Here is a 27,854-nt window from a genome sequence, read left to right as displayed (position 1 = left end):
ATTTGTTTTTTTATATATAAATATTTCTGAGGCTTGTGGAATCTGCTTAGATTACATGCTATGCATTGGCCAACATCTGGTGGAAGCTGCGGAGTGTTCCACTTGTTGTTTTTGAAACTCAAAAAGGTATGTCGACAGGGCGCGCCAGTAATACTATCCCTAGTGTGATGTCCACTGTACCCTTGGTCCTTCACGCGTCGAAGTCCCTCAGATTGTTTTTTCCGCCATCATCGATGGAAGCTTAATCGCGGAGTTCCTATTTCGGCTAATGCCATAGTTTGAAAAATATTTAGAGTTAGTATTCTCTTTCTATCCTTTTATCGACGACTTTCGACAAACATCTCGATGGCGGTGGAAAGGACAATCGTCGAACAAAGACCTTACTTTGACGAACCCCCTCGGCCTTGGAAGGCCGCACCAGGCCCCGGCCCTAACAGTGGGGGGTGTGGAGGGTGGACATTTCTTATGGCTCACTAAGAGAATGCATATTCCCCTTAGTTCTCTCTATTTTCACCTTGCTGCCCTTCCTTTAAACCATGGAAAACACTCCATTTAAATTGCAATACAAAGTTTGTGTGGAAAGACAAGCACGAAGAGGGCCATTGTCGAGCTTGTCAGCTCTTCGAAGCTAAAACACGCAAGGGCCGGAAGACCAAACATTGGACCCATCATGCCATGCAGGCCGAGGCTGCCTTGGACATGGAGGAGGCATCCAGCGACGGCAGCATTTTCAGAACTGATCGATTCCCCGCTGCTAGTCCTCCACTCCAATAGACAGGCCGGCAACACTGTTACAGGGACCACACCCGGCGGCAGTAGCACACATAGTGCAACTCACACCAAACACATATCCCGTGGCCTAAAGTCGATGATGCCATCCTCGACACGGCCTGACACAGCTCCAAGGGGACGGTCCACAAGTTCCCTGTCCACTGGGAACTCTATATCTATATTGCCACATGACAGGCCCCCAAAGTCGCGCGTTGAACATGACACGGACGCCGTGACTAAAACACCGGCTGAAAGCCAAGCGTCAGAGGACGCAGCTTCAGTCTGCACTACCGCTGAGTCTCGACATCAGACTCCCACGTCGAAATCGGCGAAAAGTTCCAGTTCCTCAAAATTATCACAAATGGTCCAAAAACAAGTCCCAGAGATGCTTCACAAGGGGAGAATGTTGAAAAAACAAACATACCTCCAAGAACCACCAGTCCACTAAAACTCACCATTCCCACAAGGAGAAAACTAGTAATACACCTCACAAGTACAGGAGTATAGATTCCCAAGAGGGGGGTAACCAAGCAGGTGCTTTAAAAAATAAGCAACCTAATCAGGAAACACCACAGACACCCATATCTGTACCATCTTTAACTTCCTTCCCTAGCTCCGCCCAATGATCCTGTGAGGACATTGATAGGGTAATGCGCAGGATGACCTTTATGACTAATTTCTTTGAAAAGAATCCTCAAGCCTTTCATAACCTACAGAATATGCCAGCCACTACTGCCGCATCCACCTCCCAAACCCCAGCAAAGAGGAAACTCCCAGACTCCCTCTTGCTCACTCGCCAGCTATCTCCAGTGCATTATGATCAGTATGATACTAATTCAGACACTGAACAGCAGGATACCCAAGGGATGGAGGATCATTATTTAGATGAGGTGGGTGTCTACATCATGCCCTCTCCTGACCATCTAGATGCACCAGTGGCAGATTCAGCAGTTGACAATCAACCCCAGTTAAATGACATGCTCTTAAAAGCAGATGGGAATTTTCAGATCCAAACCCAAGAGACTCAGGTGCATAAGGATTTTGTGGAGGATATTTTAGAGGATAAGAAAGCGGTGACCCAGTTCATACACCTCCTCCAATCTCTACAGAGGAAAATACAGCCATCACTAGAGACGCCTAGCCAAACATGGGCCGTAAACCCACATATTGAAAAGATGTTCCGCTCTGCACCTACAGATCCACTCTATATAAGGGGTCAACTTAAACCTGACTCATTGGTAGTGAGTACCACACGAAAGAGGGCAGGAACACCACTAGTGTCCTCTGGAGCACCGTCAGATAAAGAAAGTAAAACACGTTATACTCTAGGAAGAAAGGTGGCCACCTCAGCCGAGGGAACAACATTGAAATGCCATGCATGGCTTCGCCAGTCCGGTTACAAACTGGGAGGCCAGTGCATATCTCGTGGCCGGGAAAGGTCCTCCACTTCCAGAGGTGGAGCTATACCTCTTAACCAATGACCACTCCCGATCCCCTTGCATGCCTCTCCAGTCGGAGGGAGATTAACACACTTCACTCACGCATGGCACCTTGGACAAGTGGGTGCTATCTACCGTAGCGTGGAACTACTTCAGCGACCCTCAAATCATCCCGTGTTAAAAACCATCGACCAAAGAGGAGCAACGCATCCTCCTGGAGGAGGTCGTAACGCTGTTACTCAAGGAAACCATCAAAATCATCCCGGCGAACCAGGTAAACAAGGGTATCTAATCAACTTACTTCTGTGTTCCAAAGAAAGATCTAACAATGCAGCCAGTATTAGACCTACACGCTGGAAACACCTATGTCAAGCCACAGAAATTCTGCATGACAATGCTACAAGAAGTAATCCCGCTCCTAAAGCGGGGGGACTACATGGCAACATTGGATATGAAAGATGCCTATTTTCATATTTCAATGTCTCCAGCGCACAGAAGATTCTTGCATTTCAAAATAGCGAACCAGCACTACCAATTCAAAGTGCTACCCTTCGGCATAGGATCCGCCCCAAAGGTATTCACCAAGTTACTGGTGGTGGTGGCAGCGCACCTGCGCACTGAGACAATCCTAGTGTACCAATCACAGGGAAGTGTCCCCAAATTGGCAGGCAAAACACTCAAAGAACCATAAACCTTCTCTTCCAATTGGGCTTCTCAATAAACGAGAAAAAATCAGCCTTGTACCAAACACAACCAAAGAGTTCCTAGGAGCTGTCATTAACTCAGAAGAGGGGTTAGTCTTTCCATCAAAGGAAAGAGTCCAAAACCTGTTACGGCAAATACCTCAGTATCAGGCCGGTCACCAGATAAGTGTACGCAAAGCAATGCGTTTGCTCGGCATGATGGCATCTTGCATTTACCTGGTCCTACATGCACATCTGTGCATGCACCCCATGCAGGAGTGGTTGGCGAAACAATGGTCTCAGGCAAGCTGTCAGTGGGACGATCTAGTGGTTGTTTCGCTAACACTAGTAGAAGGCCTTCGCTGGTGGACAAGGGAGAATCTGTTGAAGGGAAAACCCTTCCACGATCCGGCGGTGCAAGTGGTACTTACGACAGACACGTTACTTTCTGGGTGGGGGGCACATCACCTTCATCACACAGCACATGTTCTAGGGACTCACATCACGGCACAGAAGCACATCAACCTGCTAGAACCTCTGGTAGTATTCAAAGGGCTTCAAGCATTTCGAAGCACAACTGACAGCAACACTGCAATGTTCTACATCAACAAGCAGGGGGGCACACATTCTCCAAATCTGTCCAAGCTAGCACAGAAAATATGGAAATGGGCACTCAGACGGGGGATGTTCCTATCTTCCCAACATGTTCCAGGGGAACTCAACACCCTGGCAGATTCGCTAAGCAGAGATCGCCTACCAGAGGAACATGAGTGGCAATTACACACAAATATTGTAGACCACATCTTCTCACAGTGCGGTTACCCCACACTAGACTTGTTCACTACAAGAGAAAACAAGCAATGTCCAGACTTTGCGTCCAGGTTTCCCCAACCAGACTCCAAGGGGAACGTCCTATGGATGAGCTGGTGAGGGAAATGTGCTTACGCTGTTCCCCCCAACTCCTCTAATGAGCAGAGTGGTGAACAAGATTCACAAAGAACAAATGACGCTCATCCTAGTTGCTCCCGTGTGGGCAAGACAACCATGGTATCTACATCTGCGCAAACTGGCAATGTGCGATCCCATCAAACTCCTGTGCCAGACCAACTTGCTGACCCAACACGGGGGCATAACAGTAAATCCTCAACCTCAAGCAATGAACTTGGCAGCATGCCACCTGAGATCATAGAGTTTGGACATCTAAATCTATCACAATGGTTTATGGATATCCTCAAGTATGCACGTCAACCAAATACCAGACACTGTTATTTCAACAAGTGGAGGAGATTTGTAATTTGGTGCCAGTCTAAATAAATAAATCCCATAGAATGTACTCCATCCCACATTCTTAACTAAATGCCCCACTTGTTAGACTCGTAGTTAGTATTGAACTCTATAAAGGTCCACCTGGTGGCTTTATCAGCTTACACCACCTCTCAGAGTAAAGTATTGTGGTTGAAAGTTCCCGTCATTAAGGCATTCATGGAGGGAGTAAAGAGACTCCACCCTCCAATTTCAAACCCTCCGCCAGGTTGGGATCTCAATGTAGTACTTGCAAAGCTCATGGGACCTCCCTTTGAGCCTATGCATAAATCAAGTCTTAAACACCTAATATACAAGACTGCCTTCTTAGCGGCTATTACTTCCATAAGAGGAGTTAGTGAACTGCAGGCATTGTCAGTGAAGGACCTTTTCTTTGTCATACACAAGGACAAATTGGTTTTGCATACACACGCTAGGTTTTCACCTAAATTAATTTCCAAATTTCACGTGAACCAATCCATTGAGCTTCCGGGCTTCTTCCAGAATCCAACAAGCTCAGCTGAGAAAAAAACTTCACTCACTAGATGTAAGGAGAGTGGTCCTTTACTATGTAAACAAAACCAGACCACTTAGGAAAACAGACCAAATGTTTGTCTCCGTAGCACCAGGCAGAGAAGGAGACCGCATTTCGAAGAATGCCATCTCCAGGTGGATAGTCAGATGCATACAGCTATGTTACTCATTATCAAGCAAAACTCTGCCTATCACACCAAGAGCTCACTCCACAAGGGGTTCAGGAGATCCTTTGGCCATTATCACAAATGTCCCACTAGACACCATTTGCAAAGCAGCTGATGGAGCTCAGTACATGCTTTCACTCAGCACTATTGCATTGGCACTCATTCCAAAGCAGATACACAGGTGGGACACGTGGTTCTAAAACATCTATCTGCTGCTGGACCTTCTCACAACCCACAGCCTTCTCCTAACACTGCTTGCTAATCTATGCATATCATGTGATCTAAGCAGATTCCAGAAGCCTCAGAAGGGATACATTACTCACCGTAATCGTATTTCTGATGCTTGTATCTGCAGGGAAAATTGCCACTTAAAAATAACTGAGGATGACAATCTGATGTTCAGCTATTAACTTATCCCAAAAATTGGTTGTGGCACACGTGACTCTCATAACTGAGACATTGGGAGCCAGTAAAATTGGAACATTTAGAGATGGCACTGCTGCCGAAGTCGAGGGTTAATTTAGTGTCCTTGGAGTTTCACTGGAGGAATCAGATGCTGGACATGGTGATGATTTCCGTGAATGTAATTCCTGAGCGCCATGCATTTTAGTTTTGTGGTGTTCATAGGATTTACAATATGTGTCGTCCACATCATCCCAATGCACTTTCACCAGATGATTGACCATCACAGGTGTTTCAAGGCTTTGCGACAATACATTTGATGGTCCACGTCTTAGAGTCTTCATGCACAATGTGCACTGTACATCCTCTGCATTCCTTCTTAGAGCAGTGTTTTTTACTTTGAAAGATCTCCAACTGTCTGCAGGTTTTTTTTTATTCCTGTGGCTTTCTTCCTAGGTGGTGATGGATTAGGGGCCCAATTTACATTGGCGTCACTGCTACTGCTGTTTTCATGGTTAGAGATGTTGAAATGTCCAACTGGGTAAGAAAATGTAAAATAAAAAAATCACAACACTAAAAAGACAATGCCACAAACATTAAAACGTTAAAAAAAAAAAAAAGAAAACTGGACAAATGACAAGACAAGGGAAAAGAGGATTCGGTAAAAAGTAGGTAAAAAGGAGGAACTATTAAAGAGTTAAAGCGCCAATGTTCTTATAGCTACTTGTTAAACATTTCACTAACAAGCACTAGTAGCAATGATCAATATAAACTTATTTTTGTGTGGGGGTGTTGATTATTCAAGGCTACACACTGCCACATGCTCTGATTGGACACCTTTGCATGTGTGGATTTTGTCATACAGCGTGGGCATAGCCGTGTCAATTCACTGCACCGTGTGATTGGACTGTTCATTGACGCGGAAAGCAATCACGTGTAGATGTGCAGCCGCAGTGCATGATATGATTGGCTGGTGAATCAGGAGCGAAGATACGTAGCTGCCTTGAAGGAGCTCAACGTCCTATTGAATAATTTCGCACATTTGGATTTCGTCACACGGCATGGGCGTAGCCGCGTCAGTACATCACTAGATGTGATTGGTCCATTTGTTGACCGGTCAGGAGTCATGTGTAGCCGTGATATTATATTATATGATTGGCTGGCGTAACCGGCGCAAAGACAACTCGGTGCTTCATGGAAGCTTGACGTCCCATTGGGTCATATCACACATGCGGCTTACGACATACGACATGGGCGTAGCTGCGTCGATATACGGCAGTGTGTGATTCGGCTGTTTGTTGATGCGACCAAGTGGGGGAGTACAGCCCGTGATCCCATAGGCTGTTGAAAAACAGTCGTGAAGCCGCACAGCCACGTCAACACAGCTTTTAAAGTGATTGGGCCTTCACTCGACGTGGCCACAGAGCAAGTATCAAAGAAGCCGGTGAGTGAAGTATGAGTTCCTCACACCTTGCGCAAGCAGTGCCGACAACAGTATTCCGCTCCATAATAACTTGCGTAAGAGCTAAAGCGTGTGAACTTGTTAGTTGAATCTAAAATATCAGTACAATCGAAATGTACTATTCACGTGTAATCTGGAAGTTCCTTTTACTTGTGTATAAAGCTAACGCTATTTAAATCCATTATTCAATTGTTAAAGAGACAGTTTCTACTTAAAGGAGCGGTCGCATATCTCCAATCAAGGGAGGGAACGCTGCAAAGAACATTACCGCCTACCTAACATTGACAATACAATTGTGGAAACCTTTAACCTATGAAAAGTATATCAAAGGATGGTTGCGTGTGCCTAATTGTGATTCCTAAAGAAAGTCTGTACTCTATCCTTCACTTTCATCTGGCAATACAATTTTATATCAATCTTTAAACCTTGAAAACCATTCAAGAAGAGATTGTTTGTGCCTAACTGTGTTCCCTACAGAAAGACTGAATCCTATACTATACTTGAATGCAAAATACCTTTCATTCATAAGAGGTTTAAAGTGTACAAACTGTTGAAGAAGAGAGCAAGCATTTCCCAAGCCAAGAGGCACCCCATACTAACAGTGAAACCTGCTTTTCACAGAGTTAGGAACAACCATCTGTACTGTGAAGTTACTAATAGTTAAATTGGCCTAAAGTACAGGTGTGCAAGCATTACTTAAAGCTAAAAGAGTGACACCAAGGCTTCTGTGTAATTGATCGGGCTGATAACTGGCAGAAAGGTGCAGGTTAAATTGGGGAAGAGGAGCTGCCTGCTTGAAAAGACTGCTTTGAAGTAGACACAACCTGTAGTGCCCAAGACTCTGGAGGCCAGGGAGAAGTGAGTCATAAAGACAATCCCAGATGGTTATTATGGCAGATAGACAAGAGAGGCAAAGGGGTGTCCATTTGAAGAAAGCTATTCAGAGGAAGCGTGCCTTGCCTACCTAAGGAGGTTAAAGTAGTTTTAAATATATCTTGTCAAAGTCTGTCTAAATTTCCACATCTTAGAAGCTGTGGCAGTAGTCCAAAGTACTGAAGCTGTGGTGGTATATATGGTTGTCTGTAGATGCAACATTGCAGTTGTCTAAACATGTTTGAATACTGTGGGACAAAGATGGCAGTTCACATGGTGAAGCAAGTAGACTTGTGGTTGTTGAAGTGGAAGCAGCAGCACTAAGAAGTCATCCTGACACATATACCATTGTGAATGCCAAAACTATAATTCAATAAATCCTAACTGTTAAACAAGAACTGTGTATCATTGGCAGTGTGGATATTGCATTTTCTTTTCAACTGTAGCAAATCTTTTTAAAGTGGTGACAAAGCGTTGTGGCCAGGATTACCATTGGGGCTATTTTGCTGCAAGTGGAAAGTGGATGATATTTCTTTCTTTGGTTGAACATTTGTAGAAGTGACTTTGAATACTGGAGAAGGGAAACTACTCAGGACATTAGAAGGTCATTCAGGGACAGTGAATGTTTCTCGTGTCATGTTCAATTGCCATATTTTTTCTTAATGTATTTGTTGCTTAGTGTGAGGGACAGTTATCCTGTGTTAGAGTGTATTCCCTTTTCTTTGGTTAGGCAGGGAATTCCTCAGCCGAGTAGGGACAGTGAAGCATTATGACATATTTTTGTTAATAATAAAATGCCACACTCACAGTGACCCCTCACAGTTTGCAGTACAACACATAGTAAGGGAACAAAATGCAGGCAGCATTACTATAAACACATGCATCATACACACACACACACACACCCTGTGTACACATTATTACATGCATGAAAGCAATGAAATACAGAAACATTTACTAAAACACAAAAACTATTGGTAAAGGTGCTGTAAACAGATATTAACAATTTAAGATCCATCTATATGTAATGCATGTGCAATGACAATAACATTTTTGTGATTAAAATATAAGACGTACATATGCCAATCATACAAACAACATGCAAGCCATATACACACACTAAAACTGCGTACACAGTACAAAACACAAAAAAGCAACACAATGAAGGCACAATACATGAACAGCATATGCCAACCTTGCAAACCACATGCAAACCATATACGTAAACCCTAACCGTATACACAGTACAAAAGCAGCACAAGCCATATAACAAACAGCATGCAAACCATATGTACACACCACAACTGCATACACAGTTCAGCACACAGTAAAGCAACTAAATGTAGGCAAAATTATTAAAAACACACACAGCATATGCACCCTCCCCCACTTCATACACATTACAACATGCACTGCACGTCATATTGTTGCTGTTACCTTTATTCAAGAATGTGTCATTAGGCATACACTTTAAAAACAATTACAACAAATTCAAAAACAATAATACAATTTTAACCTATATTCAAACAAGATAACATCATTACATAAAACCAGTATATACAAATCCAGCAATATTTCCTTTGTAGTAGATAAAACAGGGGTTGAATTTGAGATTGGACATGCAGGAGCTAAAAGTAGCTCCTGGGTATTGTAAGGAACTGATGGTGGTAACAGTAAAGACGGATACAAGTAATCAAAGTTCAAGGGTGTTTATTAAACTGGATATGTAGGTTGGAAAAATGCCTAATCTAAAACTAAAGCTTAGATGGGAGCAACCTACGACCATCAAATGAAAAATAAGGCAGTCCTAGTGGTGTCTTGTCAAATAAAAGGGCCTATAATAAAGAACCTATTGCCAGTCCTTGCAACTAAATACAAAAAGAGTGTGGGATATGGTTCACCCACGTTTTGAGTACAGGACAAGGTGAGACTCCCGAGCACAACACACTCTCGAGCTTTCCCAGCACGAGATGGCAGTTCCATTCTCAGCTATGAGGACCGTCGATAGTCAAGCCTCTTTTCTCCTAAAAGTCCCTTGCCTTCGAGGACCTGATATATTCAAAATTAACAAATAAAAAGTTACTTTTCAAATAGACATTGGGTGATGACTTTTCACCCCTGTGTCCCCCTCCTCTGGGCTCAGACCCCTCTCAAACGTCAACCTCACTCTGTCGGATTCACTATAGATTTCCTTTTAGTCACGAGGCTTAATGTCTTTTTAAACAGTTAACTGTGGACATCCCTCTGTCAGGTTCACCTTTGTCAACACACTGTTCATCGGGACTTTAGGCTTCACCCCTTTCCATTGGCATCCCTTCATTGGGTTCACTCTTGTCAACCTTTGCACTCACACAATTTCTTCTACTTTCTTGCGATGCAGGATTCACTTCCCTTAGCTTTACTATCTTCTTCCAGTTAAAGACTTTCGACTGTACCAGGGATTTTTCTAGGCCCCTGTATGACCACTTTGATCTCTTTCTTGCCCCGTTCCCAAGGCCTTCTGGTAATGGTAGTTTCAACACTAGGGTAATCACCCAGAGATTCTAGAGTGAGCACCCATGTGAAGCCGGACTCCTCTGCAGCTGGTTTCCCTCTTGTATTAACAGTTCTATGTACTTTTCTTCACTGAGCCGTTTGCTATTTTTGTTCAACCCAGTTAGGTTTCTTATCGGTTCCCCCTTCGACTCACCGTCTGTGATGAACCCCTTGGCATTTCTTGTCTCTGTCGTCAAGGACAGTACCACAGTGGCAAGCGTCTCTCCCTGGCTTGATTATCAGCAGAGGAGGGCCTCGTGTACCGTTAACATCTGCTGCAACACATGCTGGCTATTGTTTGCGGTCTTATGATTCCTCCCACTAGGCCTTTGCGGGCTTGGGTCAGGAAGGCCAAGGTCGCTTCTGTTAGGGAGAGTTCTCAAAATGTGCTCATAGCTCCCTACCTTAGAGACCCAGAGCTCTTTTGCTGGACTTTGGGATTTTGAACTTTTTAAATCTGTTTGGTTTCTGTGTTTATTTCGTTTTGTTATGGAGTTTTAGACAACTGCATAGACATCATCGTTTTTATGTGTGTTACACATCACCCTCAGTGCAATGACACAGGGATGTCCTTTTAGACTTCCCAAAGGTTTGAATACCTTCTCTGGGATAAACTACTGTTTCCTAGAGAATGTAAAGTGAAATTGACTTTACTAGTGATATGATATGATACGGCATTTGTAACGCGCCTATACACAGGTGTTTCAAGGCGCGACGAGGCAGGGAGGGGGGAACAAGGGGAAGACAGACAGCGATCCTACTAGGCCAGGTATCATTCAGACAGCGCAAGTGCAGGGGTAGGTGAAGGGAAAAGTGCAAGGGGAAGGGGAGGGGGGAAGTGCAGTACAAGTAAGTAGAATAAAAAAAAAAAAGTCTTTCCAAATTCATAGACCCAGTGCACACCATCTTACAATGGAGTGCTGGAGGGGTAACATAGTATCCCCTGTGTCTAAATACTCATGTAGCAGTCAAATGCTACCATTTCCTATTGAAAAGGCTGGTGGCAGTGGTTTTACAATGAACTACCATGATTTTGCCTGACCGTGAACCGGTAGCTAAAAATAATTTCGCTGTTTCTTTTTGGATAGGTCCTTCAAGTGTTTCTCTCTGCACGCAAAACCAGGTTTGGTCCCTTTGATTGTGTGCCTTTGGCGGGCTTCAGGACAGAAGACCGCCTCTGGCGTCTGAGTGTCTGGGGTGGGCAGGAAGTGAGGGAGGTGCCCGAAACTCCCTGTACTTAGTCTCCTAGGAGACCCAAATGCACTCTGGCGTTATCGGCTGGCTGACTGTCCAGCAAGGACAGCCACCCTGCTGGATGAGTGACAGCTAGGAAAGGGTGAAAACTGTTTAAAATGCGAGTCCCTTGGACTGGAAAGCAGAGTCAACCACTGGAATGAAAGAACCGAAGATGAGCTGGAAGAGGATGGCTGCTGCAACTCCTGGACCGTGAAGCCCTGCTGCAGGTCCAAATAGCCAAACTCCATTCGACAGAGAAGTTCCTTCAAGGATGGCTTCTTACTTTGAGTTGGTGGGAGCAATCAACTCATAAGACAACTGGATACCATTCTCAAGGCTGGTTAGGATTAACTAGGGAGAGGGACACCAGTTTGTGTTCTTGAATCTACAGCTACTGGAACTGAAGTGACTCCCTCTTGTTTGCTTTCTTCAACGATCCGGTGCATTGCAGGAGTCCCCTGACGAAGATCTGCAGCACCTGCCAGGAACCAGGACTTCACCAACATGTGTTTCTTCATACAAAGGTAATGTGCCAACCCGATTGAGAGAACACCACTCTTGCGGTGAAAGTTTGTGAAACTTCCCCAATTTACAGGCCTAATCAGCTTGTGACCTGACAAATTATCCTTTTTCGGCTAAACTACTTCGGAGAACCTTTGCAAAGACTTTACCGTTTGATAACAGAACTGCCCTTTCCTATCCAGAACACTAACCCATTGACTTTGGCCTGGCCTATTGACTTGAATTGAACTCCTCTGGTGAACTGAAACTATTTGCACTGCCTAGAAAGTATATGTGATCTATTCTACTGCTCCTATTTCAGGGGAGCTCAAACAGTTTCAAAAGGTTATAGTTTTGTATTGAAGTGTATGTAATATTAAGTTGTCTTCTTCTAGTGAAATGTTTTCTAAATGATTGTGTAATAAATTACTAAGTGTTTTTACCAAGAAACCTTGAGGATAAGTGTCTACTTGAACCACTGTGATTGAAAGTCCTCTGTGTAACTACTTGTACTGCTCACATTCACTCTTGAGATAAGCCTGGCTGCTCAGCTCGCTACCAAAAACTGTTACTCATCCATTTTTTGAATTACCTATAAGGAAGGTTCCCTTCCAACATTACGTGTTAATTGCCTGAATACTTAGCTTGCCTAACCTTGTCTAATTCTTAACATGCTGTAGGACATGAGTTACATAGAAGACACACATTTAAGTAAGAGTTGAAACATGAGTGAGAAATGAGATACTAGCGTTGAATTCACTACATGTAGCATGGCATGTTCAAAATGTAAGATCCACTTTGTGTTAAGGGTTTAAACAACCACAAGTAGCTGGACACCAGGGTTTATGATGCGGACGACCGCATCTCTAAATATGCAGATGATCATTTGATCACTAGCACGACACTCGTGTTGGTTTTATGTGAATCACATAAGATCAGTGGGAGTAGTTTCAATTGATTGTTTTTGCAGAGCGAGTAGGTATATTATTGTTACTCGTATTTACATCCTTTAGAATCCACCGGATCGGTGTCTGAGATAAACATTACACAGTATCCATGACAACAGGACAACAGGGCACTTGTAGATGGCCTCTCGCGAGTGATGGTAATGCACCAGCGTTTGACGGTGCGTGGCATCGTATTTTTTTGTAATAAAGAGAGCCTTGCGTAATTGCTCACGTGATGCGCTACTCAGTTTCAAACGACTGCAGCACAAACCTTGCGTGTAACGGTGACTGGCTTTCCGTTTTCAGCGTTTGGGTAAGATAGCGCCACTTACAATAAACATCAGAAATATATCTTCTTCTTTGAAATTGTAACGGCTTAAGTTTCTCACAGAGGTTTAAGTTTACGTATCATTACACAGATTAAGCAGTTACGTAATATACTTTATCTTAACCATCGACGCAAGCCACTGAGAACCGGTACTGGATTCTGAACCCCTTTGTAGTTACATATTTACCTCAACTTGGATACTTTCCATAGACACCTGCCTTGAGGCACTGAAAACCCCCTTACAAATGGTGGCTACACACCTATACAAATAGGTGATTGTATTAGATACAGTGCCCACAACTTGTTCCGTACTAACATATCTATTCCTGAAGTGATTGATGTTTGGCGTTACTTTTTTAGGAGTGCCCGAGTCGAGGGAATTTACAATGGTTACTGGGAAGATAAATTGAGGCCCATTCAATGTGCAACAATTCACACACACTTTAATTTACACCAAAGCCAGCAGCTTCAACGTTGCAGAATGTAACGTTGAAACTGCTCGCATTGGTTTAAATAAAAGTGTTCCTATACACCCGTGCGGTGTATATGAACACTTTCATTTAAAGCGAGAAGCTTCAACGTTCCATCCTGCAACGTTGAAGCTGTTCGCTTTGGTGTAAATGAAAGCAATGTTGCAGCTGTTTGCTTTGGTGTACATGAAAGTGTTCATATACAACACGCCTGTATATGGACACTTCCATTTACACCAAACAAGACTTCTTGTGGCACTCCTCCAGTTTAACGGCACCAAAAGGGTACCGTATATGTGCGCTAGTTTAGCGCACATATTAAACTGGAGGAGTGCCACAAGAATAGGCTTCCAAAAAGCCTGTTTACAAATGTGGCGTTGCTAGGTTGCTTTCCAACCCATCCTAGCAACCGCCACACGTATTCCGAAAGTGGCGCATTCCTTCCAACTTCGGAAGAATGCGCCACCTTCAGAATAGGTCTTAAGTACCGAAAAGGTCGTTAACCCTTTTAACATCCTTTTCGGTACTTAACACCTTGATGAGAATCGGGGCCCCAGTGTCTTTTAGATATCAAGCAAAAGCCTATGATCGAATGCATCAAGCACTACAGAGTGTTCCAACAATACCAGCACACAGGTTCTCCAGAGTCCAACATTCGTGCACCTCCTCCAACACTTGCAATGTGCAGATTCAGTCACAGATGACCTTGGGACTATTTTTCTCTCAAGCACGTGTTATGTGTCGTTCCAACTCTTTTGTGGGCTGCACAAACAACTGGCACATCATACCCATATTATTCTGAGAGGGCGTGTTATTTTACACCCATATACTCACTCAACAGATAAGTCTGGCTGAAGGCCACAATCACCATGCTTTTTCTTCCCAGTACATACACTCTCATCTTGATAAAGACTCTTGGAAATGAGCTCGGAGCCTCAATGCATATTGCACATGCAAATTACTCAGTGCAAGTGCTTAAGTAGTGATTTGCCACAGAGAACACTTTAAAGCACAGTTCGCGCTCTGCAACCCTTACTGGCAAGCAGCATTCCGTAAACCCGGAAAATGCTGTGCTTTTTCAGCCAAGTAAAGTCATATGAACCAACCTTCCATCCCCGCGTATCACTGCCCAGACCACGTTAAACACTGCATAAAAGATAATTAGATAAACCGTTTTTTAACCCTACTATAGCTTTTCACAATAATTGTGATGTTTATAAAAATGTACCTAAAACAGAAGTGATCATTTTTAAACTCGTATGCTTTCTCGGGCAGTGCTTTTCTATCAGGGGTCTGTATTCAGCGCAGCGGATTTCAGGCTTCTTCCAACGCTTAATTAATGTGGGGGTCCTTTAGTCCGCAGTGATGGAAGTGAGGGATATGTGCGAACACAACCTCTCTTCTGAAACGGCGTGCACATAATTGGCATCCGTAGAGATCCCACTATGCAGCGCAGCGCAGCTTGCTAGTTCCTCTGCTATCACCAGATGGAGTTACTTTTCAGTTTCCTCATTTTAGCCTCTCTGATCGTTCAGCTAATTTGTTCCATATACTGAAGCCCTCAGATTGGACATGTTACTGGCTTGGGACTTACACCAAACACATGGATGGGTTTCCAGTAAAAGATGCCTTCTCAGTGCAAACATCTTCTACTCTGAGATTATCCACTTTAGGGGCTTTTCAAATATACCAGTCCCAATTACCAATTCCCTTCTAAGGATGTTAGCTGGGAATCAAAAGCCTTGAGTCCACTTTGACACACAAGAGCCTTGTCGCATGAAAGAGTCCGATTCAGAAATTCTCTGATGGTAGATAGTCCTACTTCCTAGCCAGACACCATGAACAGAGGCTTTCTGCTTCATCATTGAGCTGTTGGACTGATCTATTCATCTGGAAGACCTGTCTATTGGAACATGGAGATGCAGTGCTTTTTAGCTGAAATGGTAACACTCGAATCAAGAAAGCAAAAGTTGCGAGAGCAGAATTCAGCTGAGCTACCAGAAGCACACAGCACCATCATACTGGGACAAGCATTGTGTGACAGCATTGCCCAACAACTACATGGAGACCATTGGACAAAGTCAACATAGTTCATATATTTAGAGCAAAAGTCTACTTTCTTCTTTCCCACTCATACTGGGCAAGTGAAAATAATGGATCAAGACAGTGGGCCTCATTACACGGATGGCGGTAACCATGGCGCTAGTAGCGCCATGGTTGCCGCCGGAGTCCGGCATGGTGAATGGCGGAATTACCACCCCATTCCAAGGTTGGCGGGGGCGGTAATTCCCCATTCACCATGGCCCTTCCCCATTCCCATTTGAGCCCCCATAGGGCTCAATGCGAATGGGGAAGGAGCAAATAACGGTACCGCAATTAGCGGTACCGTTATTTGCTCTGAAGTCCCTCAGCGGGTCCCGTCCTTATCGTGTGGTCTGACCACACGTTAAGGACGGGACCCACTGAGGGACCTCGTAGTAGGGTGGTAAGGGATTACCGGCACCGGTGCCCTTACCGGTGCCGGTAATCCCTTACCGCCATCCGTGTAATGAGGCCCAGTGACTTCCTGTGATATCTCTATGACTATATATGACTTTGAGCTCCAAACGTAACTGGATATATGCCCAAACGCAAATCCATCAGCAAGTTATACATTATTAAGTTGTACAGTAATAACAATAATAATAGCAATTATTTTAATGTGACTTGAAAATTGCGTTTTTTTTTTGTTTCCATACACACAGGTTGTTCAATGTGTGAAACAGAAGAACGTCTTTTTAAGAAGTTGTTTACACGTTACAACCAGTTCATAAGACCCGTTGAAAATGTGTCGGACCCTGTTACAGTGCATTTTGAAGTGGCACTTACACAACTTGTAAATGTGGTAAGTGTAATAATCAATTACAGCCTCAAAATTAAAGAACTACCAAAATGTAAAACATGAAAGGTGAAAGTACATGCACATTATTTTTTTAATAAATGTTTAAGTAATGTCTAAACACTTATTTAATGATAAAACGTGGGTGGGTGGGCCAAGCCTGCCGTTGGCAAGGTCCGTTACCATCCTGAGCGGCCTGCCTCTTATGCTTTATCACTTTTAGAGGAACTTGTGCTGATGGCAGAGAGGGGCTTTTGCCATTGTGCCTCGGTTGCCCTGTGTACAGGCCTCTTACTCATCACAGCTTTAGGGTCTGGGCAGATCTGGATGGCATCCATGTTTGCTTGGGAGGCTTTTATTACGCCTGTGTCAATCGTTGCTACAGATTGACTCCTTTATATTACCGAACACTGGGACGGGTCTTCCCAGGTGCACGGCTCTGCATTTACCACACCTTGCCAATAATACCAATGAGCACTGGGATTGAGGGGTCCTCCCCCGTCCCTCGGGCTATGCTTGGCACCAGGCAGAGGGCATAGACTGCACAAATATTTTCCAGAATCAATTAAAATGCAGGGGCATCATCCAGCATGCAGCAAGAGGTAGTTTTCCTTCCCCGAGTTTTTGCTTGAATTCCTTGGTGTCCCCAGGCTCAACGGGCCACTCCCATGTCTCAAGATGATGTCATAGCATCCTGGGCAGGCTTACTCCTGCCAGTAAACAAACCAACCATCAGCATAAGCATGTACCACACAAGTTGGCAGAGTGACAGAGCAGCCAGGCTCATCTCAAGAGGGGCCAATGGGAGCTGCAGGGCACAGATGGCACGAATACAGAAGCTATTCCAATGGACATGACCTCAGTCTCCCTCCAAGAAACGAACGCAAACACAGGCACCTGTGACCAGCCATAGTCTGATAATCACATCATTCCACCAATCCACCTGGCTGACCGGCATCTGTTACACAAAAGCTAATCCCCCGCCCCTGAGCATGACATCATTAAAACAGTCATAATGGCAGGCCCCATCCCTGACCTTACTGGGCTTCGTAGGCAAACGCGGCCAGTACAGTACCACGCAACTATACTCAGAAGCCGGAACCCAATGCAGATCTCCTCACAATACACCGCTCCACAAATAGGAATATGCTACATTACTTGCAAAGAATAACGCTACACGGTTAATATCAGAATAGAAATTTAATGCACCACAAAATCACCAAGCCCATACAGCCATTAGGTCATGAACTCCAAAATACATTTCAGTATTGTGGGCTGCATCCGCAATAAATGACCAGCTTCTGCTTGTGTGACGCCCTGTTCCTCCATGGTACACAGGGGCTACATTCACGTTCAAAAAGGCAACATGGAAGCGCCTAGAACCGCAGGGCCTTCCCATTAGGTAGGCACTAGTCCAGCTGAAAGGTCGAAATGTTGCTCCTAGCCACTAGTACTGCACCCTCTACCGTTTGGACCGGGACACCATAACCGCCATTGTGGACATGACACAGCCTGACCTTGTCTGCATGATAGATAGCCCAACCGCCATCCCACCCCTACTGAAGGTGGTGTCTGTACTCCACTTCCTGGCCACAGGCACCTACCAGCACACAGTCGGACAGTTGCATGGCATTTCACAGCCAGTGTTCTCACGGACACTATTGCAAGTGCTCGATGCCCTCCTGAAGCACGCAGACGACTACATCTCTCTACCACGCTCGGAGCAGGAAATTACGAACACAAAAGTGGGATTCCATGCACTTGGCGGCATACCGGGTTGCATTGGTGCCATCGACTGCACCCATGTGGAACTGGTCGTCCCACATGCCATGGAGGCCCAGTACCGCAACCGAAAACAATTTCATTCTCTTAATGTACAAATGGTGTGTGACTCCAACAGGATCATTACACATTGTTGTGCCCGATTTCCTGGATCAACCCATGATTCTATGGTCTTGAGGAACTCTACAATACCACGCTACATGGAGCGACACGCAGGGAACAGATCCTGGCTACTCGGTGAGTCTCATTTCATGCATGATAATGTGGGGTATGTGATGCGGCAATGACCTGGCAGGAAGGGGGGGGGTGCGTACGTAGCAATGTCATTCCACAAACATCCTTTATTGTCCACATACAGGTGATGCCGGGTATCCACTGAAGAGATGGCTCCTTACACCACTCCGGAACCCACAGAACCAGCATGAGGAGGACTACAACCATGCCCACTCACGTACCCGTGTAGTCATAGAACAGGCATTCGGCCTACTGAAGACTTGTTTCCGCTGCCTCAGCAGGTCTGGCGGGGCACTCCTGTACCGCCATGAGAAGGTAGCAAAGATGGTCATGGCATGTGTCATGCTACACAACATGTGCGTACGTAGAAATGTGCCCATGCCCCCTGACGCAGAACTGCAAGCACCTGAAGATGGTCATGATGAGGGTGGGGATGTGGCAGCACCTCAAGGAGTCTGCGAGGCACAGGAGGGCCGTGACATTCGTCAGATTCTCATTGATTCATGCTTCTAGCACTCACGCCTGGTGGCTGATACATGGACACGGGACTTGTGGCACTGTGTGTGTCTGGAACATGCACAATATGGACTGTACGCCTATAAAGGCCTCGTACACAAAGATCAATGTCCACACATCTCATTGGATGATCGTGCATTGTTTATAGCATATGTGAAATTATGTTACACACCCCCTCCACCCTCCTACCTCCCCCCCGAACACCAGTGTCCGAAGATGCTCATTGTCAGTGGGCAGACGCTATTGCAAGCCCCCTCTCCGGGTATCAGGGGCACCCCTGCCTGTGGAGCGCAGGTTCCTCCCAGATCTACGTTGGGGGCTGCCCTGGACGGAACTTGCAACGGATGATGTCTCTGCCTGCTCACGTCCATGCATGTCCCTAAGGGTTTGTGATAGCTCAGTGAGCACACGGCGCACAGCGGCAAGTTCAGCACATACGTCTTTGGACGTCGCATCCAGTTCCCCCCCTCAGGCTCTCGGTGCTTCTCTCCATTTGTACTCTCAGGCTCTCGGTGCTTCTCTCCATTTGTACTCTCAGGCTCTCGGTGCTTCTCTCCATTTCTGCCCTAAGTGTCTCAGTTGATGTTTCTATGGCTGCCTTAGTACCCCCACATTCATCAGCATGGTCCTTGAGGAGCGTGGCCAGTTGCTGCTGTTGCACGATCACCTGATCGAGGGACTGTTGCCTCTGCTGGGCCATGGCCATTTGCGGTGGTGTCACAGAGGGGCTGGTCACCTCATGTTGCCTTGCCACAGGGCTTGTGGGGGATGGCCAGTCGTCGTCTTGTGGGTGCCCCTGCGTGGTATCCTCATGGTGTACGGGATGGAACAAACAGGGGGATTGAGACAGGTCATGGATGGATCTTACTTCGACATCCCCGTTTTCTGTGTCGGAGCAGCCATTAATGCAGTGTCACCTATGGTGCTGCTGCCACCAGAAGCAGTGCCTTCTGTGGCATCCATTGGGGGGACCTGTGGTGGTGCTGTTGTGGGCATGCTGGCTGCTGGGGTGCCTGTTGAAGTTCCCTCCTGTGTGCTGCCACTTGATTTGTGCTGCTGCCGTGTCTTGATGCGTGCAGCTGAGGTGGAGGGTCTTTGGCCGTTGGTCTTGGCCCTCTTTGCAGGTGTGCTGGTAGGGGTGTCCTGGAGCTCGTCGTTTGAATCGGACCCTGTGGTGGAGTAAAGGAGGGCGAGCGTTATTAATGGGTCTGTTGAAATTGGAATGGCAATGTATCACATGCATTGGGGTGGTACCTGAGGGTGATTTGGGTCGGGGCCTTGGAGGTGGTTTCATTTTTGTGTGGATTGAGGATGCAGTTGTTTTGCAGCCTGCAGTTAGGGTGTGCCTGCTGCACGTGTGAGGGTGTTTTTAGGATTTTTAATTATTTATGTATTTAATGTGAGTTTTAAAGTGCGCTATCAGGCCAATGTATGTGGACGTTCTCCTGGACATGTGTTACTGTTGCACTATGTGGACACATGGTACTTCACATGATTGGACATTGTGGATTTAGCATTGTTTTATTTGGCCCACCTACCGGATTCTTCGGATGTCTGCACTCCTTTCTCCATCCCTCCGACTCCCTCTATACTCTCCATTCCAATGGTGGAGGCACAGATTTCTTCCCAGGGGGTCAACTTGATGGGTGATTCCGATCCTCCCCCGGTAGCTGTGGCAATGTTACGGTTGGCGGATAGTATGCTACGTACGCGTATCCGCAGGTCGTCCCATCGCTTTCTGCATTGCTGTGGGTTGCGGGGTGCGGTCCCCACCGCACTTACCCGCTGTGCCACCAGGGCCCATATGGCCTTCTTGTTTGCAAGTGCCGTCCTGGTCATTTGCGTCGAGAAGACGACGGCAGCATTCTCCTGGAGGGTCTCTGTGAGCACGGTGAGTTCCTCACGGGAGAAGTGGACCTGCCGCTTGCGGTCGCATGCTTTTTTCGCTACTTTTCCCATTTCTATTGCTTTCACTAGGGTGGATGACGGGTTGGGATGTGTCTCAGGGTAGTATTTTTAATGGTTGTGTGGGAATTCTGATTTTATAGGTGTACGGTGTGCTGTTTCCCGTTCCGGGACCATGTTTTTACTTCCGTTTCCGTATATTTACGGTCACCGTACTTTCCGATTGCCGCTCATTACGGTGACCGCTAAGATGGGTGGCGGAATTGCACCTAGGGCGCCGTACGACAGCGGTGAGGGGCGTTTTGGGGACATTTCCGCCATCGCGGACTTTGCACTTCCGCCATGGCGTAGTGCTCGTGCCCGATGGGTCGGAATTAGCCGCACTTTGCTCCGTCGTGCAATGGCGGAAACGCTATTTACGCTATGGCGGTCAGGTCAGTCACTTTCCGCCAGGGTCGTAATGAGGGCCTAAGACTTTCTAAGGGCTTGTATGTAACATGCAGTCACTGAATAAACGCTAGCCTAATTGTACTGAAATCATTTAAGTAAAAATGTGGAACATGCATTTAGCAGACCAAAACAGAACCCACACATTCACCAGAAAAACTGGCCTAAATGTTTGCCAGCTTTTGTCTGAATACCCAGTATGCCAGTTCAAGCCTGATTGTCACCAGCAACAAAGGGTAATTTCCACGAGTCTCTATTTTAGAGTCTAATTTCATGAGAAATAAAGATTAAATATAGTTGTGTTATGTTAATAGTTTTGTATACTGCGGCATTCACAAAGTGCCCTATAGTGCCCCCACCAGAGGCATTAAGGCCTTACTGCAGAGGAATGGAAAAAGGAATCGGAGTACAGGAAAGATGAAAGTAGTTGCGTTGATTAATGCACGATCTGATTACTGCAATGTTAAAAACATTGCCAACAACTTTTCAGTGCAACACCCACAACACTGCCCTTTTAATTAAATTTAAAAACACAGCTGAAACATGGGAAGAATTCAGGCTGATATTAGCATATTTGCGACACACACCCGGACATCAGTCTTTGCATCGTAGCACTAATTCTGGTTTCAGACATCACCGCAGATGGCAAAGGATTGATGTGCCATGAATCACACGTCCTTTCAACACCTACCTGAAACAGGGATATTTCTTATGCTACTGTGTACACATTTGATATTTAGGTTAGGTATCATTAATTCGAATTGCCATTAAATGAGAATGTGGATATATTTTTCCATCATTTCGTTTTTCTTTTTTTTAAGAATATGTGTTGCCCGTTCTCCCTCTCCCACCGTCAGCCCACTTTATTACCCTTTTACAGTCCTTTAGCCATTTTTCCACCCTTTCGTCACTTCGTATGTCCCATCCCAATTTGCAAACCTATTCCCTTTACCAATATTCTTTCTCTCAATGGTGGCGTCGAAATGGTGGGATTCTAAATAGATTGTATGAAGTGGTAGCTATACATAGATAGAAGACAGCATCTACAACTGATCCAATTAAATGGTGAAAGCAACAGGAGGCTAATGGACATCTGCCCCCGTGAGCGAACAAGACAGCGTCCCTCTCAGGTGGAGTTAGGGACCCCTCTCAGCCTATGGTGGGATGCCTACCATGGTTGATACCAGGGCCAGTCCTTCGCCAAAGGTGGGGAGGGAGTGGTGAAGGGGGCCCTGCCCCTTTCCCTTGTACCTGGTTGCATGGCAGCAGTACCACTGTCTATCATCCCATGCCTGGCCAGTGTCTATCTCTTTGTGTTGCCAAACCTGTCTCCCCACCAGAAGCAGTGACACAGAGAGTCAGTATACAGAGAGAAACCCATGTTTACAGACAAGAGACAGAACGAACCGCCCAGCAGCATGGACCAAGCACAACACTATGTGACCCGCACCTGAAGGAACAACACAGAGAACTGGAGTGCGGAGTGCTCCTCCACAATCCACCCACTATCAAAGAAGCTGCAACGGCAGAACCCCAGCACTAGCCTGGGCATTGGAGACCCATCGAGACTCGGCCTAATTTGAACATTAAGCTTACTGGCTGGCGGGTCCCGCAGTGCCCCCTCACCAATCAGACAGGCTTCGGCTGCCAGAAGACTCATACACTGGGGCATTCATTGTTGTGGGCCACCGTTGCCATGAAGCAGTAACTGTCCCACAGAACTGTGCTTACAACCCCCTTTGAATCTTTTCCAGTTGGTTACACCTCACCAAGTGAAAGAACAGGGAGCTGTTGCCCTGGGGAACAAGGTGCGGGAGAAGGCGTATTGAGGGTGAACGTGGGAGGATAAACAGGAGGACAAGAAGCAGGAAGGTGTGAGTTAATCCGGTGAGATCAAAGGAGGAGCAAGAGACCAGCTGGAGGAAGGATGGAGCAGAGGAATGTGGAGGAGATTGAAAGGTGAGGTATTAGATGGTGGGAGAGAGTAGTCCTAAAATATGAGTGTGCATGAGTGTGGTTAAGTGTTATTGATGGGGAGTAGAGTGTGGAATGAGAGGTACATGCTTGAAAGAGGAGTGAGTGGAGTAGTAGTAGTGCAGAGAGGGGGTAGTGGTGTGGAGGGAGGGGTAGTAGTAGAGTGAAGAGGGTAGGAGTATTAGTTTGGTGAGAGGTGAAAGTAGTAGAGGCATGGAAATGGGTGTAATTAATGCTTAATATCAGAGACCAGTCGCTAAAAGCGGGACCGGATTCGAACTGTGTTGTAATGCATTGTCTTGCTTCCAGGACAAACACATTGCTCCTGAGCTAACCTACAGGCCCAGTGTAATAGCAGGATGGAGGGTGGAGAAAAGAAGAATCAGTAGAGAGTGGAGTAGTAGCTCCAAGTAACATCAGAGGGTGGAGGTGAACAGTAGAGAGTGGAACATCGGAGGAATAGAAGAGGAAGTGTCAGGGAAAGACAGAGAGAAAAGACGGTTGGTAGAGTAGGAGGGAGGTGAGTAGGAGGAGAAAGGGAGAGTGACAGCAAGAGCTGGGAAGATGAGTAGATGAGCATGTAAGAGTAAGAGCAAGTGGGACAGAGTGTCTCAAAGGCACCCAAACTGCAACCTAAGGCATCTAAAGGGTTCTTAAAGCAGGGACGAGCCAGAATGTTGTCTGAGGGAGTCTTAGGTATTTGCCTTCAGGTCATCACCTTTAGGAAGACAGGCATTATATATTAGGGGTTACCAATCTCTGGTGACCATCCTGGGGTTGAGGGACACCTAGGTTGGACACCCATCCCTAGATTAGATAGAGAAGGACAATCCTTTGCAAGCCCCCTGCCAATTAAACAAATACACAGTTTTAAACTCTCTTCAATAGTTAGTGTGTTCTTTAGGCCATCTGTGGCTGCCCACTAACTAATAAAGAGTGCCTTTTGTGTCCCCCACCCTCACATCCTTCACTGCTGAACAACCTGGAACGTCTTGGCAGCTGCAGCAAGAATTTGCAGCAATTATTTTCTAAACTCGTCTACTTTATTATGCAGTACACTGATAGTGTGCACCTCCCTTCTAGCCCACCACCCTCTCCTTACCCTGGTGTCAGGTGAAGAGTGTCCTGTCCTGGAAGATGTGCTTTGGGTGAGAGTGATCATGCCTGTGATTCCTCGATCAAAGGTCCCTGGTGCACTCTCTATACCTGTGTCACTGTTTGTTTTGCTATGCGCTGTAATCATGTAGCCCTTTTGTATCAGTCAAGGGTAACCCAGGGGGCACCAATTGATGGAAAATGGTCCCCGATGCAATGCTCAACTTCATTGACGCTTTTATGTAAAGAAGTGCAAGCCTGTGAAATGTGCTCATTTTCCTGTTGGGAAGATTGTTATGGCTAGGGGTCAAGTTCTAAAAGAAAAGTGGTGGACTCATTAACATACCAATTGAATGTGGCGACATTAGCATATTAAGGGGCCCTCTGAAAAAGTAAGGAGACTCCGTCCGCCCGCGTGCTCGCTCGACTTGAGCCCTGGTTATGGCCCAAATGAATATTTAAGCAAAATCCCCAAACATGCCACAGTTGATTGGTTAATGATTATTTGTGAAAGGAAATGTGAAAGAAATACTTTTTCTTTTTGCTGGATTTTTATGAACAAAAAAGTCATCGTTTTGCAGCACTGCACATTCTAATTACATAATGCCTCTCAACAAACTACATATCTGTTCAAGCAATGATTAAATCATGAGAGAGATTACAGACCCATCAAGTTGTCCCATTTGATCTATGAATGGCGAATCTGGTTCTGTCTCCTTGCATGTAATCTGCCACTTGCAGACTCAAATTTATAATTAAAAAAAATACAAGAACTGTAATGCAAAGAAACACATATTGCCATGCCATTCGCTCCTCACATGGGTCATATATCGTAAAGTAGGGTTTGAAAGTGCTGGGAGGAGCTATTTAGCTCCTACATCTACCCTAGAAGAGCCTTGTTAGCATTTTTTTATTTTATTTTCTTGGTTATTTGTAAGGCACTTATACAACAGGTGTTTCAAAGTGCCACTAGTCAGAAAGTGGGAGAAAGAGGGAAAGAATAACAATTCCTATCCTACTAGGCCTTGTGGCATTCATACGTTCACGTGTGGAACGCAAGTGCTAGGGAGCAAGGAGGGATGGGAGAAGTACTGGTCTGTAAGAAGTGAAAAGGTGACAGGAAATGGGTAAAGGCAGGGGTATGTGCAATGGAGGAACCAGAGGGCAAGTGCAAGGAGGTGCAGGTAAGTGCAGGGACTGGAACCGGGGGTGGGGCTGGATCCCTGTGGAACTCTGAGGGAACAAGCAACCAGTCAAAGAGGCAGAGTGGGGAAATTAGCTGCGGAGGGGGAGAGTGAAGGAGATGGGGAAAAGGAAGGACTCGAGGAGCTTCCAGAATGAGGTGGTATGCTCAAGCCTGAGAGGAGCAGGGAGACCATTCTAGAGGGAGGCTCCTGCAAAGAAAAGGGATATACCACCCACGCTTTGCTTAGAGAAACCCCTGGGTATCAGAAAGTTGGAGGTAGCAGAGCAAAGGGGTCTAGAAGGGAGATATCTAGAGAGAGAGTTGGAAGTAGGACGTCCCAGAAAGCCTTGTGGTTGATGCAGAGGGTCTTGAATTTCATCCTAGCAGCCACCGGGAGCCAGTGAAGAGAGATTATGGCTGGAGAGATGCAGTTCCTGGGCTTGAGGCCGAGGATAAGTCTTGCAGTCCTATTCTGGATGTTGCAGTAAGCAAGCCTAAAAAGAACCAGAGCTCTAGCAACATTGCATTTCTGGGGGAAATGAGGAATGAGGAATGCCTTGGGAGGAGGTGCAGCTGATAGTGGCACTTCTTGGCAAGGTCTGTGATGTGGGAAGAGAAAGATAGGGAGGAGTCGAAGATCACACCAAGATTTCTTGCCTCGTAGGAGAGAGAGGGGGGCCCTTAGAGTGGTGCCAGAGGGAGGGAGGGAAGGTGGGGGCACGGGTCCCAATGAGGAGGATCTCAGACATATTGGCAGTAAGACAGAGATCATTGGCAGAACACCAAGCCCTGAGGGACACCGCCGGTGGAGATGGAAATAGAGGAGAGAAAAGGGCCCAGTTGCACCTGGGAAGGTTGGTTGGAAAGGAAAGAGGTCAGCCAATCATATGCCAGGCCAAAGATGCCAGCAGTGTCAAAGAGTCGATTGGTCAGGATGGCCTGATTCACTGTGTCAAAGACAGAGTAAAGATCCAGGAGGATAAGGACAGAAGGTGAGTTGGAGTCTAGGTAGCAAGCAAGTCATCACAGGTGTTCAGAAGAGCAGCACCCGGGTCTCTGGCTACTCTGAAGCCAGACTCATGATCATGGAGAGAGACAACTGATTCTGATTGCTGGGTCAGTTGGGAGATGGCCAGCTTCTCCAAACATTCATCCAGGAAGGTGGTAGTAGAGATTGGGCAATAGTTAGCAGGGTAAGAGGGATCAGCTGAAGGCTTTTTGAGGAGTGGGTGCACAACAGTGTGCTTGAGGGGAGAAGGGAAGGAGCCAGTGGCAAAATAATGGTTGCAAAAATCCGCCAAGGGAGGACATTTTGTCCTTGAAAGTTCTAGAATAGCAGGGGAGCACCTGTTTGGAGGAGACTTTCATAGAGAGGACTTGTCTATAGACCTCATCCGGTGCAATGCGTGAGAAAGAGGAGAGAAGTAGGGAAGGGGAAGTGGGAAATGGAGGCATGAAATGGGAGGGCAGAGAGGTGCAGAGGGACAAAGATGGTAAGGGAGATGAGGAAAATGCAGACTGATTGGGAGTTCCTTGCAGATTTTAAACAGTTCACCAGAGTTGTTAGAGGCTCCAGAGATACAGGTTTGGATGAAGACCCTCTTATTGGAATGAATAGAGAGTTTGTATTGCTTCTGGAGCGGGCAACAGGCCAGTTTATCAGAGGATGAGTAGAAGCCTGCCACTTCCGCTCAGCCACTCTGCACATCCATTTCCGAGAGGCTAAGTAGGAATCGGGTGTTACGCTTGGAGGTAAACTTCATTCGGGTCCTCATGACAGGGGCAAGGATATTAAGAGTGTTGGTGATAGGTGAAGATTAGCAAGAGCATAATCACTGTGGGGAGTCAGAGGCCGGGGTGGGAGGGGCAATGTAAGAGGAAGCAAAGGCATCAGATGACACTCGCTTCATCTGTTGGATAACGGAGAATGAGACTGGCAGTGAAGCGGGAGGCTTAGTGGGAGGACCAGAGAGATCAGGATGAGAAGACAGAAGGGAAAGATCAGACCAAGAAATAAGGGTAGTTGGAATGGAGGAGATAGGAATGTAAGAAGAAATGAAAGCATCCAAGGTGTGCCCGGCAGAGTACATCGAGCCAGAGGGATGAATGGTGAGGGTTAGAGTGTTGCCATCAAGGAGAATATTGACACTCTCACTCCGTCCTTGGCGGACCTCTGCAACCTCTGAT

The 27,854-nt window shown here is 46.0% G+C and overlaps 1 protein-coding gene across 2 annotated transcripts in view; it reads left to right on the top strand.

Annotated features, from left to right (window-relative positions):
- The window catches only part of CHRNA6 (cholinergic receptor nicotinic alpha 6 subunit), a 330,207-nt gene that overhangs the window by 138,736 nt on the left and 163,617 nt on the right, over positions 1–27,854 (top strand). Inside the window, exon 2 of one of the 2 annotated variants that reach the window (XM_069626418.1) lies at positions 16,395–16,534. In XM_069626418.1, the coding sequence (XP_069482519.1) occupies positions 16,395–16,534 (140 nt within the window). Of the gene's footprint in view, positions 1–16,394; positions 16,535–27,854 lie in introns of those variants that run through there. The other variant, XM_069626419.1, reaches the window with a different exon arrangement.

This window comes from Ambystoma mexicanum, chromosome 6p (assembly GCF_040938575.1).
Source record: "Ambystoma mexicanum isolate Mex_15411 chromosome 6p, UKY_AmexF1_1, whole genome shotgun sequence".
In the NCBI taxonomy this organism is placed as follows: Eukaryota; Metazoa; Chordata; class Amphibia; order Caudata; family Ambystomatidae; genus Ambystoma; species Ambystoma mexicanum.
This window is presented reverse-complemented; position numbering and strand designations above follow the sequence as displayed.